The 20742-nt window shown below is 36.9% G+C and overlaps 1 protein-coding gene across 1 annotated transcript in view; it reads left to right on the plus strand.

Annotated features, from left to right (window-relative positions):
- The window catches only part of FNIP1 (folliculin interacting protein 1), a 177407-nt gene that overhangs the window by 65090 nt on the left and 91575 nt on the right, over positions 1-20742 (plus strand). Inside the window, 4 exon segments of the mRNA XM_053717196.1 lie at positions 1917-2054; positions 6643-6743; positions 8793-8867; positions 17564-17655. Coding sequence (XP_053573171.1) covers positions 1917-2054; positions 6643-6743; positions 8793-8867; positions 17564-17655 — 406 coding nt within the window.

Here is a 20742-nt window from a genome sequence, read left to right on the forward strand (position 1 = left end):
TTTTTAAGTTGGGGCCCCTACCCTCAGGGGCCCAGTCACAGTTTCGCCTCTGCTGTGCACTCCTAAAGGATATGAAACCCACATTTTTTTTCTTTCATGATTCAGAGAGCATGTAATTTAAGCTACTTGGCTACCAATCAGCAAGCGCTACCCAGGTTCTGAACCAAAAATGGGTTGGATAGTGTTCTAAATGTATACCATATGGACAACTTGCACTTCAGCTTACGGATTTTTGTCTTTCAAAGCGTTCCACCTCCTATTTGTGACGTGTCAATTTCTGCTCACATTCAATGTCCCTTTCACTGAATTTTCTTGGCTTGTTCAAGCTTATTTTTCACAGAGCGTCCACTGTCTTAAAGGGACACTGAACTCAATTTTTTTTTTGTTTCGTAATTTAGATAGAGCATTCAATTTTAAGCAACTTTCTAATTTACTCCTATTATCAAATTTCTTCATTCTCTTGGTATGTTTATTTGAAAAGCAAGAATTTAAGTATAGATGCCGGCCCATTTTTGGTGAACAACCTGGGTTGTCCTTACTGATTGGACAGCACCAATAATCAAGTGCTGTCCATCATTTTGAACCAAAAATTTGCTGGCTCCTTAGCTTATATGCCTTCTCTTTCAAATAAAGATAGCAAGAGAACAACAAAAAATTGATAATAGAAGTAAATTAGAAGTTGCTTAAAATTGCATGCTCTATCTAAATCATGAAAGAAAAATTTGGGTTCCGTGTCCTTTTAATATAGTGACCTACTAGCAAATATATATTTTTTTTGTTTTAATAGGGGTGTGCACTGTTTAATTTTTCAGAAATGTAGCTAAGTCAAGATATTAGAATCTAAGTAAAAAAAAAAAAAAAGAATAATAAAAAAAAAAGACTTGGATAAGGGATAGGGTGCAGAGGCTTAGATAGATACAAGGTAATCACAGAGGTAAAAAGTATATTTAATATAACAATGTAATCAATGTAAATATTTGCAGAGGAAATTAGCACATCTAGGCAAGATTCCCCGCTTGCTTTTTTACAGAAATACCTCATATACAATGTTACCAATGCACAAGAGAATTATGGGTAAGATATGCAAATTCTCAGTTTTTTTGCTTCAAAATACTGTTTTAACACAGCTATCCTTTTAACAGGATTATTGCAGCAAACCAGAAATCACTCACTAGACAGCCTGTTTCGTTCTTTTTGGAACTCATCAGTAGGAGATAGATTTCTGGTATAATTTTATCAATCCTCAATTTAATATCCAGCCAGTTGCCTAACGTGTCACACCGAGTTTGTATCCTAATTCACAATATTCCCAGTTTTGTATCACCTAGGTTTCCATTTGGAAAAAGTATGGCATTGGCAATAAAGGTCTAATTATCTTGATAATAAAACCAGTGACATTCTATGTGGGTATGAAGTGTAACTGGAAACGTTATTAGCTGTCAGATCTTCTTGACAACATCGTGCTACCAGATGTATCACAATTTGTAATGCTGAAGACTGTATAGAGTTGCTGCAAATGCTTCAAGATTTCTAGTATCATATTAAACCCTTGACTGCCAGAGAAGGCAGCCATGTGGCAGTCATCCCTAGCAACCATGGGGGTTAATTTTATAAGACACTCGTTCTATCTTCCAAACATACTCTTTACTAAAAGCTTGGATTTCTAACTTTAAAAAATATAGTTTCTTTTACACCTTACTTTTTGTAAAGATGTCTTTGGTGCCAGTGAACATCAGTGAAGTTACCATACTGTTTCTCTCTTACCATTTATTTTTACAGAATATTATTCGTAATATTGTTTGACCTTCATCTGATCCAAAGAAATGAAAATTTTGTAGATCTTTTTGTGCAAATTCATCTTCACAAAGCGTCGGAACTAAATCCATACATTTGTTTTTTCCATTGTGTCCCTACAGAAACTCGTGAGCGATGCTCAGGTCAGAGTGTTTGGGAAATGTTGCCAGCTGAGACCTGGAGGGGACAGTTCAACGTCTTTGGACAGTACAGCAAATTCTATGACTTCAGACACAAAAGAACAATGCCCAAAATACCAGGTGTTTTTTTTATTAATAATTTTTTTTGTAATCCTTTTTTTTTTTAGTCTACTGTGTATGCCAAATCACTGTGTCTGAAATACACTGATATCATCTGGGATATTTATGTCTTATCTTACTTGGTTGTGGCCAGCTATGACTAACTGTAAATGTGCACTGCTCTAAACAATCACTGTGTAGGCATTTTTTTAGCATACTGAAGTACAAAGTTCCATACACGTTTTACAGCAAATGTTGCTGCTGATTAATGGATATTGCATGCAGTGTAGTTCATTATCATTGATTAAAGGGGTTCAGCTAGAGCTTGTATTTGTAAGACTTTTCAATTTATTCTGTTGTCAAATGTACTTTGTTCTGTTGTTGATAAGCATATGTACATATTCTTAGCAGCAATACTCTAGCTGGTGATTTGGTGGCTTCACCCATATACCTATTTCTGTTGGCTGACTCCCAGTAGTGCATTGCTGCTCTGGAGATGACTTTGTAGGTTTTAAACCCATAGCTATATGCAAGTAATAGTAATAATAATATACTACGTTAGAACATTTTTAATATTGCATTTTTATATCCATTTAATTTATGGTTAATTCAATTTTGTTTTCTGCCTTTTTAATAATATTTAGCCATAGCTTATAAGTTCACACTATTTATTTGCATGCTCTGCGCTTCTGTCTCAAGTCCTACAAATAATTCTTCCTTTAAAATTAAAGCACAATTTATCACGCTTCCCAAACTGTTGAAGAACAGCTCTTTTCATAAACTGTTTACCATTAATTCATGTCAGAATTATAAATGCTGCCCATGCTCTACTGAACAGTAAAGAAGCGTAAAAATGACTAGAGCATGTGACTTTTAATTGCAGAGTTGTTCTTCTGCCCATTGGACTGGGATCTCCTCTCTTGGCTTCAGTTGCATTTTACATAAGAAGGGATTTTGGCCAGAGAGGAAAGCAGTCATCTGACACACATAAATCTTCTTCCTGTCAAGCCAGCTTGCAAAAGATCGCAAGTGTTTTATATTACTCCTTCCCCAAAATAGCTGCTGCCTCTTGTAATGAAGTATTGTAGCTAAGGCTGACCTCAAACACACTAATCTTATTTTAAATCCACTGCACCTTGTTAGAAAGTTTACCATTTTATATCACATTTTGGAACCAGAGATAATTTTGAGGAACAAAGTACACTTTTTGTTTCAGAAGAAAAAAAAATGTAGATGACAGGTTTGAAGTGTGTGTCCTTTTATTTAGGCTAGGTCCTAAAAATATTGCAATACACGGTTGTGTATCATTTTAGCCTTTAGAGTAAGTTATACATTTTGTTTTCAAAACTGTTTTTGCTACAGTAACTGTGTTATACATGGTAGACTTTTGTTTTTCCAAGACACGCGGAACTCTCAATGTTAGTCAGAAGTGTCAATATTTAACAAGATATTGTATTGAACAGTAAATACATTCTAGATATGATGTTTTACAAGCAAAGATTATCCTGAGAATAATATGTAGAATATATTATAATTATATAGCTGTTTAAATATTAAAGAAATGTGTGTAAAGCTTTATTTCTATAAAGTACTTTAGCTTGTTTAAAGTAATGAGCTCTGCCATTTTAATAGTTAGGTTTCCTATATCTAATCTCTTCTACTGAGGACAACTAGGGACAGTTAAACTGTGCAAAGAATGGCTGTGTGCAGTGTTTAAATGGATATTAAACAGCATTCCTTTGGTAAAAAACAAATGTTAAATCAATGTAAATATTTAAATAATAAAAAAAAAAAAAGTGGTTTGTCATTTTTTTAAACAATGTTTTTTGCTTTTTTTAAAGCAAATTAACAGTTTCTCGGTGTAGCCCCGACTCAGTGTGATGAGAGTAGAACATTTTTGAAACTTAAAGGGACACTCAAGTCAAAATAAACTTTCATGATTCAGAAAGAGCATATAAATGTAAACAACTTTCCAATTTACTTCCATTTATAAAATGTGCAGTCATTTTATGTTTACACTTTTTGTCACTAGCTCCTACTGAGCATGTGCAAGAATTCACAGAATATACATATATGCATTTGTAATTGGCTTATGGCTGTCACATGATACAGGGGGAGTGGAAGTAGACATTTTTTGAAATTTGTCAGAAAAAAATCTACTATTTGTTTGAAGTTCAGACTAAGTGCTATTGCATTGTCTTTTTATCATGCATTTGTTGATTGTGCAAAGCTACTGTATTTACTGGTCCTTTTTAAAGGGACAGTAGATGTTCCTTTATATGTGTGCTTTAATAAAAAATCCTCCATGAAACCTTATTTGAGATCTGAAAATGCCAAGCATAAGCGAATCAGAAGCGTTTTAAAATAGATAAAAACTTACCATCTCAGCGCTCCCTGTCCACCCACAAAGCCAATTATTTTTCAAAATTATGGCTTCCATAGCCAATGAGTATTCACCTTTCCTCCTGTGCATGTGCAATACAAATAGCTGGCTCAAATATACACAGTGAATTGCAATTCTATTTCCATTGCAATTGCACTGATCAAGCTGACAAGTCCATTGCGAGCGAGCAATACTCAATCAGATTTATACTGCAAGGTAAGGATAAATAGCTACACAGAACTTACAAATTAAAGAAATAAATGATATTTTGTGCCCATATTACGCATATGCAGGGGAAGAGGGAAAACTCGCTGCGGATTTGTATATGGGTGATCTGAAAATGTTTGACAGCGCTCAAAAAGGAGTTCTGTGCATGAGCAAATCTGACTGCCTGTTTATCTAGTTTAAACCAAATCTTGGTAGTTTTATAACACCAGGCTAGATAAACTTCCTACAGAGATCACAGCATCCTTGTAGGGTTGTGACAGGAAGTAATAGACATTGCACAAATTACATTTTAAAAATAAATGCCAAAATCCATTTAAATAGGTGAATAATACATATTGCAATGATTTTTTATTAAATATGTACCACTGCTTAGTGCTTTTTATATGACAACAATTACACATATTGTTTTGTGTGCACACTTATTTGTCTGCAAAAGGAGAATATATAACTTTAAAATTGTAATATAAAATGTTTTAATTATATTTAGTAAAACTGAACAATATATTTTCATTATTTAGTTTGCTCTTTTAATTTTATGGCTGAAAGCGCACATGACAGGCTTCACATGCTTAACCCTGCCACCTTTATTATATAATTTCTGCTGAAGCCAAATAATGGAGACTTTGTTAACACAATGATAGGGGCAGGGGAAAACCCTATCATCTCCAGACTCAAGTCCACATCAGCTCCTCCAAACGTGGTGGGTGGAATTGGACCACAGCAGTCAAGGTGTTAATCTGTTTCTTACTAGCAGATATGTTAATCTATTGGAATACTGTAGAACATTGTAATTACAAGTTGTTTACTGGATTGGTAATTTACAGTAAAAGGAGACAAAATAATAATGGTGATACATATGATAAAAATGATTTTGCTTCCTATAATTAATAAACATTTTATATTTCATTCTCAAATTGTTTGTATTGTCCCTTTAAGTATTTATTAAACAACTTTAATTGCTACTGGATATTTGTAAATAATTACAAGGCACACCTTTTAATACATTTTGATATTTTACAAGCACGTACACTCAACTTTATCTCTTTATGGATGAGCAGTGTGGCATTGCTGTTTTTTCAAAGCTAAATGTCAAACACAATTTACATTGTTTTTCTTCATGGTATAATACACATAAAATACAAGCCGTGCCCAAGTCAAAATTAAAACAAAATCCGTCCGGTAACAAAAGTATATATTGGTAACTTTTTGAATATGGAAGACTTATAGTACATCAAATAAACAGGCTATTCATTTCTTGAGTAATGTTGGAGTTTAAATCCACAAGAATCAATAGACTGAGAAAAAGCATAAGGTATTTAAAAAAACATTACTCATACATGTAATGCTAGAAATGCTTTAGGTACTATAAGCCATACCTCACATCTTAACTCATCAGACAATACAGCCAGTACCAAGATTTCGGTAAAATCAATATTTAAAAATCAGATACTGATTCTCATTTGCCTCCCTCTACCCAGAACTCCCAGCTGCACTAGAAATGTTAAATACTAAAGAAGCTTTTTTTTGGCATGTAACTGTTTTATTGCAAACCTTTGTGTGCACAGCCTGAGCGTTAAACCATTTCTGTATAAATTTAGGGCTTCCTCTTTTCTAACATTTTAACAGTGGCATATCTAGTGCAAGTTTTGTCAATTTCTACTTCTGATGGTCATGCTAGTTGATCAGTAGCCTTGTTTTATTAAACTTCTAATTGCTTATCTTGTGTTTTTTTTTCTTAAACCTTTCTTAAATTTCAAGCTGGCAGTCTAGTACAAGGAAAGTTAGCACATAGTGGTATGTAGACAACTAATCATCTGTTGTTGGGAAGACTGGGATGGCTCTAAGTTGTGCAGGTGGGTAGTGTGTTATAAAAGAATCTTTAACACATGTTTATATGAAAAAGAATAAAGAAAATGAATTGTCAGATGTAATAAGTGTTTTGATGATTTAGGGAAGAAAAAATCTGTATGGAATACTAATATTTACTTTCCCTTCTAGAGTTCTCGGTGCCCAGCTGATGCCAATATGCTTGGGGAGATGATGTTTGGTTCTGTAGCTATGAGTTATACTGGTTCCACTTTGAAAATCCATCAGATACGGTGAGCATTATCAGTTTCTAACCCTTTTTAATGTTTTACAGTTAAAGTAAGATGAAGATTACCCATTTCTGCTAAAGGGGCATTAAAGTTTTTATATATCCATAATATCTTTGCAATAAAGTGCAAAGCTCTGTGTATTGTTGTAGCAAATTTGGAATTGCTAATAAACCTTAGAGTATGATTTATCTTGTTTTAACTTGATTGGTACCAGTAAATATATTTATGTACTGCTCTCAGCAAGCACTGTGTACAATGGAGCCAAGTCAGAACATTTGCTGCATTTTCAGCATACTTGACTTACAGAATTTGCGCTCTAGGGAGTGTGAAGCAATTACGTTATTTCTTTTTTTAGTCCTACCTCTTCTGCAACAAGTGAGAACATTTAAAAAAATTATATATATATATATATATATATATTTAATTATATATATATATATACATATACTACATAATATATATAATATATATATTATCTATATTTATATATATATATTATATATATATATACTATACAACAATCAACAGGATGCACTCCATGTAACTGACTAGCAGCTGCCCACGGTGCCTATACAGTCACATCCCATATACCAAGCAAAAGTCAGCACTCGGTGGTCTTTAAAAGTAAAGCTTAGCGTTTTAATATTATTCTATAAAAGCAGCATAACGTTATGCCTGTTCCTATGTTTAGCAATCTCAGAGCTCAGTTCAGTCTGTTGATTATTGCATAACATTTTATCTCTTTAAATACTAAAATGCCTGTGGCTAACACTCACAGGTGATGTAGTTCTTTTAAGTTACATAATAAGCAATCTCAGTACGGGAACTGCTTGATAAAGTTTTTCTTCAGTCTGTCTTAATGTAACTTAGCTACATTCTGATGTGTCAACCTTGCTGAATGAATTGATTTCAAATAATATATAATAATTTCCTAAATTATATGGTTAGCTATAAAAATTAAATGTATACATCCTTGTAACTTTTTTAAAGGGACAGTCAGATAGGGCGTGCAATTTTTATAAACGTTCCAATTTTCTTTTATCATCAAATTTGCTTTGTTCTTTTGGTGTTCTTAGTTGAGAACTAAACCTAGGTAGACTTATATACTAATTTCTAAGCACTTGAAGGCTGCCTCTTATCTGAATGCATTTGACAGGTTTTTCACAACTAGAGGGCATTAGTTCATGTGTGCCATATAGATAACATTTTGCTCCCGTCCGTGGAGTTATTTATGAGAGGGCACTGATTGGCTATAATGCAAGTCTGTCAAATGAACTGAAATAAGGGGGCAGTCTGTAGAGGCTGAGATACAAGGTAATCACAAATGTAAAACGTATATTAATATAACTGTTGGTTATGTAAAAAAGAGATTATTTTTTGAAACCATAAAAATTCTGGAATAGACTGTCCCTTTAAGTAATTACTAGATTACTGATAACAGTGTGTGTATATATGTATATGTGAGTGGTGTGTATGTATGTATGTATGTATATATATATATATATATATATATATATATATATATTTATATATATATATATATATATATATTATAATAATAATATATATATATATATATATATAGTATATATATAAAAGAATTTATATTTATATAGGGGTGGGGCGCCCTAGGTCAGATTGATAAATGTGTTAATGTACCAGGTACCATATGAGAGTGTGGTTAACAATTCAGCAACACTAGACAATTGGAAAACAAATATTGTGATAAAACTAGAAAAATCAATCAATAAAAAATATATGTTTATAAATGCGTGAAAAATTAAAAAAGTCCCATATATCAGTGCAGGGTATATTCTTGAAACACAACCAAAAGGTTGCAATAAATCCAGGTCCAGGCTGCTATCTGTGAACTGGATCGTAGCCGCGATCCAGGGGATCACGTAATCTGTAGAAGATGGAAGGAAACGGAAGCACCAAAAGGCCATGTGGCACTTCTGTTTCCTTCCATCTTCTACAGATCAAATGTAAAAGAATTTATGGCAGCATTTACAAAAAGCTTTAACTGTATAAATGTGTGTTCTGTTCTTGTAGATCGCCTCCTCAGCTGATGCTTAGCAAAGTGTTTACTGCACGAACTGGAAGCAGTATCTATGGCAGTCTTAACACGTGAGTTCATTTTGATCGTATTTCAAAAAAGAAATATGATGCACATATTGTTTAATGTAATGCAATACAAAGTGTTGTTTCTACACGCGCTATGCTGTAATACATCTTTTCTCTGCTTCTAGATTATTCATGTTGAATTCAATTCTTATACATTTAAGCATAGCCTGATCTGTTTTAGCACAAACAGCTGCTTTATGATATCTCTTTGTTCTGAAAGCCACTTCTGTCCTCCTGTCCTTGGCCTGAATTCTGTATTCGGTCCTTGGCATTGAATTCTGAAGCCAAAGTCAAATGCAGACTGAAAATGATGATACAATTTAGCTACAAAGAAAAAGAAGGTTTCTATTTGATAACATTTAGTTCTATAGGGAAAAATAATTCTGCTTAAGAAAATGTAGTTATTTTAGGGGAAAATGTATTTGCTATTGCTAGTCTCCCTCTTGTTTGCACATAGTCTATTTTTTTAAAACTATAAACAAACAAATAGGTCTCTTTATATTTTAAGGAACAGCAGGACCTGTTGTAATGATTACATAGCTTACCCATACTGCTTTTAAATAAAATTTTTTAGAAAATGTACTAACACGCCCTTCCTCATCTTATGTGGACTATTTAAAGGGGCATGACAATAAAAGCAAAACTTTCATGATTTAGATTAAAAGTATGCAATATTAAGAGCCTTTCAATTTTACTGATATCACATTTACGTCATTCTATTTGTATCATCTACAACATTTCACTACTGGGAGCTTAGCTGGTGATTGGTGGCTACGCACATTTGCCTATGTCACTGGCTCACAAGATGTGTAATTTCTCTGTTTTCTTTTTACACCTTTATGTACCTTTTAAGCTTATGTTTGTCAATGCAAGTGTACTATGTACGTTGTATAGTCTTACGTAATGGGGCCTATTTACTAAAGTGCGGACAGACATGATACAATGTAGAGTATCATGTCCGCTGCAACAAATCTGCCGCCCCCTGCAGATTTGCGGGATCGGGCGAATTGATATCCGCAGCCTCCAGAACAGGCGGACAAGTTATGGAGCAGTGGTCTTTAGACCGACTGCTGCATAAACTGCTGTTCCCGGCGAGCCTGAAGGCTCGTGCGGAAGACGGTGGGCGTCGAGCTTCATTCGGAGCTTGATAATTCGGCCCCATAGTCTCATTGTAAGTTTTTTATTGTATTGTACCCTTTATGATTGTTATATACCTTTGTGATAATGCTGTAAAATGTTTGCGCTTTATAAATAAACAATAATAATAACTGTGACTAGTCCAGTAGCACTAATAAGCTTTGCTTCAGAGTGTACTTCCTTACAGAGCATCTGAATTTTGAAAATTTAATTTTGACCTGATCAATGAGCCCTCTGTTGTGGTAGTTTATTTAATTAGAAGGAATAGTCCTTATTGTTTGTCCCATCTTAGGTAAAATTCTGTTAGGAAAACTCATTTGCTCCTCCCTTGCCCAACAATCAGTGATATTAAAGGGATAGTGTAAAAATTACATTTGTTAGAGCATTACATTTTAGCATTCGCACACTCTCCAATGCTATGTCTTGAGCCCCCTTGCGCAGATTACTGCTGAGTGGTATTCACACAACCTAGCTGAGTGACTGTGGCTGTATCAGCTTGGGACCTAGTATTGCAGGGTTGCTATTACTAAAATTATAGCAGTAACAATTAATGACAATTTTGCACTATGTCCCATTTAACTTTTATATTCATAGCTATATAGAGGGAGATCTAATTGTTTCTAAAAGTTGTCAGTGTGCTGATTGGAAGCATTTAGGTAGAAGCTGGCGTCCTCATGATAGGTCTGCTTAACATCTATTCAAGCCAACTAATGTTAAAAGGGACATTTAAACCTCAAACATAAATCCCTCACTGGAGCACACAGAATAGTAGAGCTTTTGATGTAGCACATTGAGGATTTTCACATTCTACATGAACTATATTTTATGTTTACATTGTATTTAAGGTGTGTGATGCTAAAATGTTTCTCCAACATTGGTGTGTCGGGTCCACCGGCGTCATCCTTACTTGTGGGATATTCTTTTCCCCAACAGGAAATGGCAAAGAGTCCCAGCAAGAGGCTGGCACACATGATCCCTGCCTAGGCTTCCGCCCCACCCCAGTCATTCTCTGTGCCGTTGGCCACAGAGCAACAGCTCCACGAGATGGTTAAAAGAGTTGTTTGGTTGTTTTAAAATGTAGTTTTATTCTTCTATCAATGGTGTGTTATTTTAAAATAGTGCTGGTATGTACTATTTACTCTGTGAACAGAAAAGGATGAAGATTTCTGTTTGTAAGAGGAAGGATGATTTTAGCAGACAGTAACTAAAATCGATTGCTGTTCCACACAGGACTGTTGAGATGAAGGTAACTTCAGTTGGGGGAAACAGTTAGCAGACTTTTCTGCTTAAGGTATGACTAGCCATATTTCTAACAAGACCAAGTAATGCTGGAAGGCTGTCATTTCCCCTCAGGGGGACCGTGTAAGCCATTTTTCTTAGTTAAACATAAAAGAATAAAGGGCTTCAAAAGGGCTTAAAAACTGGTAGACATTTTTCTGGGCTAAAACGATTGCTTTACTAGGCATATTATGCAGATGTCTAACTAATAATTGGTATTGTATAATCTTGGGGAACGTTTAAAAAAAACGGCAGGCACTGTGTTGGACACCTTTTTCAGATGGGGGCTTTTTCTAGTTGTAGACAGAGCCTCATTTTTCCGCGCCATTAAATGCGCAGTTTGTTTTTGGAGAGCAGGCATGCAGATGCATGTGTCAGGAGCTAAGAATCACTGAAAAAGCTTATAGAAGGCGTCATTTGTATCGTATTCCCCCTCTGGGGCTTGGTTGGGTCTCAGCAAAGCTATAGCTGGGACTGGATAGGGGTTAAATGTCAAACGGCGCCGGTTCCGTTAATTTAAGGGTTAAAGCTCTGAAAGTTGGTGTGCAATTACTTTTAATGCTTTAAGACACTGCGGTGAAATTTTGGTGAATGTTGAACAAGTCCTTCATACTTTTTCACATATTCAGTAATAAAGTGTTTTCAGTTTGAAATTTAAAGTGACAGTAACGGTTTTATTTAAACGTTTTTTGTGCTTTGTTGACAAGTTTAAGCCTGTTTAACATGTCTGTACTCATACAGATAAGCTATGGTATCTATATGTATGAAAGCCAATGTGTCCCTCCCATTTAAATTTATGTGATAATTGTGCCATAGTGTCCAAACAAAGTAAGGGACATGAATGCCACAGATAATGATATTGCCCAAGATGATTCCTCAAATGAGGGGAGATAAAACATGATACTACATCATCCCCTACTGTGTCTACACCAGTTATGCCACACAGGAGGCCCCTATTACATCTAGTGCGCCGAATATTATTAACCATGCAACAATTAACGGGTCGCTGTAATGGATAACTCCATAGCGAATCTTTTATCCAAAATGCCTACTTATCAGAGGAAAGCGCGATTTGCTTCTGTTTTAAACACTGAAGAGCAAGGAGGACGCTGATGATAACTGTTCTGACATACCCTCACACCAATCTCAAGGGGGCCATGAGGGAGGTTTTGTTCTGAGGTGAGAAATTTCAGGATTCAGGAAAAATTTCTCATCAAGCTGGAACCTGATGTTGTGACATTTAATTTAAATTTAGAACATCTCGCGCACTGCTTAAGGGAGGTGTATCTACTCTGGATGATTGTGACAATGTTGGTAATTCCAGAGAAATTATGTAAGATGGACAAGTTGCTAGAGTTCCGGTGCCCCCCGACGCTTTTCCTATACCCAAGCGGGTGGCGGACATAGTAAATAAAGAGTGGTAAAGGCCCGGCATACCTTTTGTTCCCCCCCTATATTTAAGAAATTCTTTCCTATAGTCGACCCCAGAAAGGACTTATGGCAGACAGTCCCCAAGGTCGAGGGGGCGGTTTCTACTCTAAACAAACGCACTACTATTTCTATCGAAGATAGTTGTGCTTTCAAAGATCCTATGGATAAGAAATTAGAGGGTTTGCTTAAAAAGATTTTTGTACAGCAAGGTTACCTTCTACAACCAATTTCATGCATTGTTCCTGTCACTACGGCAGCGTGTTTCTGGTTCGAGGAACTAGAAAAATCGCTCAGTAAAGAATCTTCGTATGAGGAGGTTATAGACAGAGTTCAAGCACTTAAATTGGCTAACTCTTTTGTTTTAGATGCCGCTTTGCAATTAGCTAGATTAGCAGCGAAAAATTCAGGGTTTGCTATCGTGGCGCGCAGAGCGCTTTGGCTAAAGTCTTGGTCAGCGGATGTGTCTTCCAAGACAAAATTGCTTAACATTCCTTTCAAGGGTAAAACATTATTGGACCTGATTTGAAAGAGATTATTCAGACAAATGCACTGGGGAAAGGGCCACGCCCTCCCACAGGATAGTCTTATAAGGGCTAAAAATAAGCCTAATTTTCGTCCCCTTTCGCAGAAACGGACCAGTCTCTAATTCTGTATCCTCTAAGGCAAGAGGGGTATTACTTCACAACCCAAACCAGCCTGGGAAACCAATGCAAGGCTGGGAACAAGGGTAAGCAGGCCAAGAAGCCTACCACTGCTAACTCAAAACAGCATGAAGGGATAGCCCCCCCGATCCGGGACCACGATCTAGTGGGGGGCAGACTTTCTCTCTTTGCTCAGGCTTGGGCAAGAGATGTTCTGGATCCTTGGGCGCTAGAAATAGTTTCTCTAGGTTATCTCCTGGAATTCAAGGAACTACCCCCCAAGGGGAAGGTTCCACAGGTCTCAATTATGCTTCAAACCAAATAAAGAGACAGGCATTCTTACATTGTGTAGAAGACCTGTTAAAGATGGGAGGGATACATCCAGTTCCAATAAGAGAACAAGGAATGGGATTTTATTCCAATCTGTTCATAGTTCCCAAAAAAGAGGGAACATTCAGACCAAATTTTGGATCTAAAGGATCCTAACAAATTTTCTCAGGGTAACCATCGTTCAAAATGGAAACTATTCGAACGAAATCCTACCTACTAATCCAGGAAAATCAATTTATGACTACCGTGGATTTAAAGGATGCGTACCTAACATATTCCTATCCACAGAACATCATCAGTTTCCTAAGGTTCGCTTTTCTGGACAAGCATTACCAAGTTTGTGGCAACGTCCATTCGGATTAGCCACTGCTCCAAGGATTTTCACAAAGGTACTAGGGTCCCTTTCTAGCGGTTCTAAGACCAAGGGGCATTGCAGTAGTACCTTACTTGGACGACATCCTGATTCAAGCGTCGTCCTGTCAAAAGCAAAGGCTCATACGGACATCGTCCTAGCCTTTCTCAGATCTCTCGGATGGAAGGGTGAAGCAGAGAAAAAAGTTCTCTGTCCCCGTCAACAGAGTTCCCTCCTTGGGAACAATAATAGATTCCTTAGAAATGAGGAATTTTTCTGTCTGAGGTCAGAAAATCAAACTTCTAAGCTCTTGTCAAGTACTTCATTCTGTTCATCGTCCTTCCATAGGGCGGCAGTGCATGGAAGTAATAGGATTGATGGTTGCAACAATGGTCTTAGATGAATTTGTGCAAAAGGAACTAAGACCATTACAACTGTGCATGCTCAGACAGTGGAATGGGGATTATACAGACTTGTCTCCGACGATTCAAGTAGATTCAAAAGACCAGAGATTCTACTCCTTTGGTAGGCTGACCCTGGACAATCTGTCACAGGGAATGAGCTTCCGCAGACCAGAGGTGGGTCATTGTCGACGACCGACGCCAGCCTAGTGGGCTGGGGGCGCGGTCTGGGAAATCCCTGAAAGCTCAGGGTCTATGGTCGCGGGGTAGAGTCTCTTCTCCCGATAAAACATTCTGGAACTGAGAGCGATAGTTCAATGCTCTCAGAGCCAGGCCTCAACTAGCAAAGGCAAATTCATAAGGTTTCAGTCAGGACAACCTGACGACCGTTGCATATATCAATCATCAGGGGGGAACAAGGAGTTCCCTGGCGATGAAAGAAGTGACCAAGATAATTCAATGGGCGAGGGATCACTCCTGCCACTTGTCTGCGATCCACATCCCAGGAGTGGAAAATTGGGAAGCGGGATTGACTGAGTCGTCAGACATTCCATCCGGGGGAGTGGGGAACTCCATCCGGAAATCTTTGGCCCAAACAACTCAGATTATGGGGCATTCCAGGACATGGATCTGATGGGCTCTCGTCAGAACTTCAAGGTTTCCTTGCTACGGGTGTCCAGATCCGAGGGATCCCAAGGCGGACTCTTGTAGATGCACTAGTAGCACCTTGGACCTTCAACCTAGCTTATGTATTGTCCCACCGTTTCCTCTCATCCCCAGGCTGGTAGCCAGGATCAATCAGGAGAGGGCCTCGGTGATCTTGTAGCTCCTGCGTGGCCACGCAGGAACTTGGTATGCAGACCTGGTGAATATGTCATCGGGCTCCACCATGGAAGCTACCTTTGAGACAGGACCTTCTTGTTCAGGCGTCCATTCGAACATGCCGAATCTGGTTTCCCTCCAACTGACGGCTTGGGAGATTGAACGCTTGATTCTATTCAAAGCGTGGGTTTTCAGATTCTGTAATAGATACTCTGATTCAGGCTAGAAAGCCTGTAACTAGAAAAATTTACCATAAAATATGGAAAAAAATATATCTGTTGGTGTGGAATCTAAAGGATTCCATGGAAACAGGATAAAATAGTCCTAAGTTTCTATCCTTTTCTGCAAGAAGGTTTGGAGAAAAGGATTATCTGCAAGTTCTCTGAAGGGACAGATCTCTGCTTTTATCTGTTTTACTTCACAAAAGACTGGCAGCTCTGTGCCAGGATGTTCAAGCATTTGTTCAGGCTCTGGTTAGGATCAAGCCTGTTTACAGACCTTTGGACTCTCCCTGGAGTCTAAATCTAGTCTTTCAGTTCTTCAAGGGGTTCCGTTTGGAACCTTTACATTCCGTAGATATTAAGTTACTATCTTGGAAAGTTTTGTTTTTGGTGTTGCAATCTCGTTCTGCTAGAAGAGTTGCAGAGTTATTCTGCTCTGCAGTGTTCTCCTCCTTATCTGGTGTTCCATGCGATAAGGGTTGTTTTGCGTACTAAGCCTGGTTTTCTTCCTAATGTTGTTTCTAACAAAAATATTAACCAGGAGATAGTTGTACCTTCTTTGTGTCCGAATCCAGTTTCAAAGAAGGGAGCGGTTGTTACACAATTTGGGACGTTGTCCGTGCTCTAAAATTCTATTTAGAGGCTACTAAAGATTTCAGACAAACATCATCCTTGTTTGTTGTTTATTATGGTAAAAGGGAGAGGTCAAAAAGCGACTTCCCACCTCTCTTTCCTTTTGGCTTAAAAGCATTATCCGTTTGGCTATGAGACTGCCGGACGGCAGCCTCCTGAAAGAATCACAGCTCACTTCCACTAGGGCTGTGCTTCCACATGGGCCTTCAAGAACGAGGCTTCTGTTGACCAGATAAGTGTAAGGCAGCGACTTGGTCTTCACTGCACACTTTTGCCAAAATTTTACAAATGTGATACTTTTGCTTCTTCGGAGGTTATTTTTGGGAGAAAGGGTTTGCAAGCTGTGGTGCCTTCCGTTTTAGGTGACCTGGATTTGCTCCCTCCCTTCATCCGTGTGTCCTAAAGCTTTGGTATTGGGTTCCCACAAGTAAGGATGACGCCGTGGACCGGACCACACCAATGTTGGAGAAAACAGAATTTATGCCTTACCTGATAAAATTACTTTCTCCAACGGTGTGTCCGGCTCCCACGGCCCCGCCTGGTTTTTTTAATCAGGTCTGAGAATTATTTTCTCTAACTACAGTCACCACGGTACATATTGATTTCTCCTATATATATTTCCTCCTGTCCGTCGGTCGAATGACTGGGAGTGGGCGGGAGCCTAGGAGGGATCATGTGTGTGCCCAGCTTTGCTGGGACTCTTTGCCATTTCCTGTTGGGAAGAGAATATCCCACAAGTAAGGATGACGCCGTGGGACCGGACACAACCGTTGGAGAAAGTAATTTATCAGGTAAGCATAAATTCTGTTTTTATTTTCTTTTTTTTGTCTTTTATTCCTAACTTTTCGGATTTTAATACATTTCTGCCAAGGTCTTGTTAAAGAGCATAATTGCTTTGTATTTTCTCAACTGAATGTGGAAAAAGCGAACCTTTTGGAAAGTCCCCCTTTGGTCATTTTCAAGGGGGGGGGGGGGACATAATTGTTCCCATTCTTGATACAGTATTAATTTAAATAACCCCTGTCACAATGCCTAAATACAAAGACAGGCAGTACACAATGTCCTGACTTACCATTATAAACACTGACTACTAATTAGCTACTGATTATCTGATATTCTATTTATTTGTAAGCACACACCAGCTAATTTATACATCGCTATGTAAACGGGAGTAAATAATAAAGACAAAATGGGGAAGGTAGCATATACAGAAGTATTAGAGCACTGCTCACTAGGGGAGTTTACAATCTAAGCAGTAGTTAGAGGCAACAATGCATGTATGTATTATTTATATTGTTGTATCCTGGGATAACATTTTGCCATTTGTTTGCAAATACTACTATAACCCATATCTCTGGGTCATAATACATGCATACTAAAAGTTACGATTGATAGTAGATTGTTTGAGATGTAGTAATTGTGTACTATTGGACAAACTGCCTATTTCTTCCAGGTTGCAAGATAGCCTTGAATATATTAACCAAGACAACAACACTATAAAGGCAGACAACAGCAGCATTATGAATGGTCCTCCTGGTAAACATAGTACTGTATTATCTTTTCAAAGCAGTTTATGTGTTTGGCAATATATTACATCTGAGTTTAATTACTTTGTTTTTGCAAGATAACTGTGCAATAACTTTCCTATCATGATTAAAGAACAATTTCTTAGGAAGATACTCTGTTTGTTTTAGGTCAAGATAATTGTATGCTTGTTTTGTACTAAGCATGGATTAATTGTCTTGCTAGGCAAAAATGATCAATCTAGATCGGATGTGTCCACGTGTTTTATTACTGTGTATCACACTCAAAGAATGATGCAACCCTAACTGCTCCTAATTAGGATTACAGCAGAAATTTTTTAAAAATTAACATGGACAAAATATTGTATGACAAAAATCTGTGTTTTTGTGAAATACCATAACATTCCCATTATACTTTATTGAAGACTGGTTGATTGACCAAGCATACCTCAAATTCCACACCACTTTCCTTGCTGCTGTAGGTGAAGACTTACATTTTTGGATTGATAGCTTTCTGTTTGCTGTTTATATAATGTGTTTTATAGTCATGTCATTCATCCACTACACAGCATCTGTAGTTTGGGGCAAATAAAGGTGCAGAACCAAAGCCCCTACATGCATAGGATAAATCTGTATTGGCTGCTGCAATGAGGCTGCTGTCCATGAGATGCATATTCCTGCCCAAACTGTAGTTGCATTAGAAGGAAGAGATGGCATGCAGAGCTTTTCTTTTTAAAGGGACATTACAGTCAAAATTAAACCTCTGTAATTGAGATAGGAGCCATTCAATCTTGAACAATGTTCCAATTGACTTACATTATCAAATTTGCTTTGTTCTCCTAATATTCTTTATTAAGAGTAAAGCTAGGTAGGCTAAAAGATGCTCAGGAGTGTGCATGTGTCTTTAGCAGTCTATGGCAGCAGCGTTATGTAACATGTATAACATTGCTATAAATAATGTTGCAACATTGTTGCCAGATGGCTGAAGACACATGGACACTCATAGCGTTCACCTATGATTACTCTTTGGATAAAGGATACCAAGAGAACTAATAAAAATTGGTAACGGGAGTAAAATTGAAAAGTTGTTTAAAACATCATTCTCTATCCAGTCCATTTAAGTTTATTTTGAATTTACTGTCCCTTTTTAAACTTTATAAAAGGTACTACTGATAAATACAAATGATAAAATACCTTGTTATTCCATTATTTGTGTTTCTGGCTGATGCACTCTTGTCCACTAGGGTTGCTGCCTTTTCTGAGGAAAAAAAACTGCGGGATGAGCTCATTAGCATACATTTGCATAAATAATTATACAGGATAAATTGACAATTAGGGCTGATTTCAAATGATCATTGGTTTATAATTATATTACAATACACTTAAACAAAGTTTCACAATTATAGAATCTTTATTTCCATATTTAAGCTTTATTTTCACTCTTTGACCTGAATCTTAAAAATAACGGTAGTAAAATACCATCTGGGTGGCAACTCTACTTGTCACTGGATTTAATTTCCTGTGAATTGTCAGCAACTTCCAAGATTTTCAGAATCTAGCAGGTCATTGTTTGCCTCTAGTAGTAATTCTGTAATGGTCCATATGAATCTAACGTCAGTGAACTCATGTTGAGAGTTCGGCATGTGATGGTAGCATTGCAAAAAAGCTGCCTCTCTACCTTCCAGCTCCCCCATCTAAAATATTACAGATATTTCATAGGAAGGTTAAAGCTTGTGCCAGGAGATTGACAGATAATACAATTATAACAAATTTGGTTTCCTTTATTATTTTTAGTCTGATGTTTTCACTTATCTCTGTCTCTTAAAGCGTTTGCCCTTGACCCCTATACCTTGCTTCTTTATAACATGTAAATGAGCCACAGTTATTAAAGTGCCATCTTAAATTTGTAACTTTCATTTAAGTCAATCCCTATTTCCAAATTCTTTTTAGTGTGAAACCTACATTTTAAAAAAAAGTTTACTTTCTATTGAAGGGGATGTGTGCACAAGTGTTTATTAGCTCCTATAGGAAGCTGTACATCATGGGTAATAACATATTAATATAAGAACTGCAACGCTGCAAGTCTTTGTTTTAACCCTGCAAACCATAGTTAAAGGCAGTATACACTCATTTTCATATAACTGCATGTAATAGACACTACTATAAACAATAAGATGCACAGATACTGATATAAAAATCCAGTAATAAAACTCGTTTAAAAACTTACTTAGAAGCTCTCAGTTTAGCTCTGTTGAAAAGGTAGCTGGAAAGTCCACTGCAAAGTGGGAAATAAGGACCCTCCCCCTTCTTTTGCAGAAGACCCTTTACACAAAACAAGAGCAAGCTGGAGAAGGTAGCTGACTGTATTCTTATAAAACTTTGGGGATTGGTTAGGAGTCTGAAAATCAGAGCAATGTTATTTAAAAATAAGCAAAACTATACATTTAAAAAAAATTTAAAAAAAAAAAACAACAATATATTTTTTAAAATTTTAATTTTTTTTTTTAAAATAAACAATAAGATGCACAGATACTGATATAAAAAGTCCAGTATAAAACTGTTTAAAAACTTACTTAGAAGCTCTCAGTTTAGCTCTGTTGAAAAGGTAGCTGGAAAGCGCCAATGCAAGTGAGAAATAGACCCCCCCTCCCCTTCTTTTGCATATGAAAAAAACCCTTTACACAAACAAGAGCAAGCTGGAGAAGGTAGCTGACTGTATTCTTATAAAACTTTGGGGATTGGTTAGGAGTCTGAAAATCAGAGCACATGTTATTTAAAAATAAGCCAAAACTATACATTTAAAATTTTTTTTTTTTTTTGTATTTATGCAAATAAAAAATGAGTGTATAATGTCCCTTTTAAAGCACCTCTCACTCGCCTCAGAGAACAGCTGGTCCTGAGTGGACATGCCCGTGGAGCCAATTAGCAGCAGTTTGCACAAACCCCTGGTGACTGCCTATTGATTTCAACAGCTGTGTCTGTTTGGGGACCAACAGTTATCTATGGTTCTCAAGCAGTACTTTACATTTTTAACAACTCAGATTTGCAAAGTTACTAGAGCTAATCATACATGCCTCTTATAAAAGAAAACATGACATTTTTTCCACTA

This window comes from Bombina bombina, chromosome 6 (genome assembly GCF_027579735.1).
Source record: "Bombina bombina isolate aBomBom1 chromosome 6, aBomBom1.pri, whole genome shotgun sequence".
Lineage (NCBI taxonomy): Eukaryota > Metazoa > Chordata > Amphibia > Anura > Bombinatoridae > Bombina > Bombina bombina.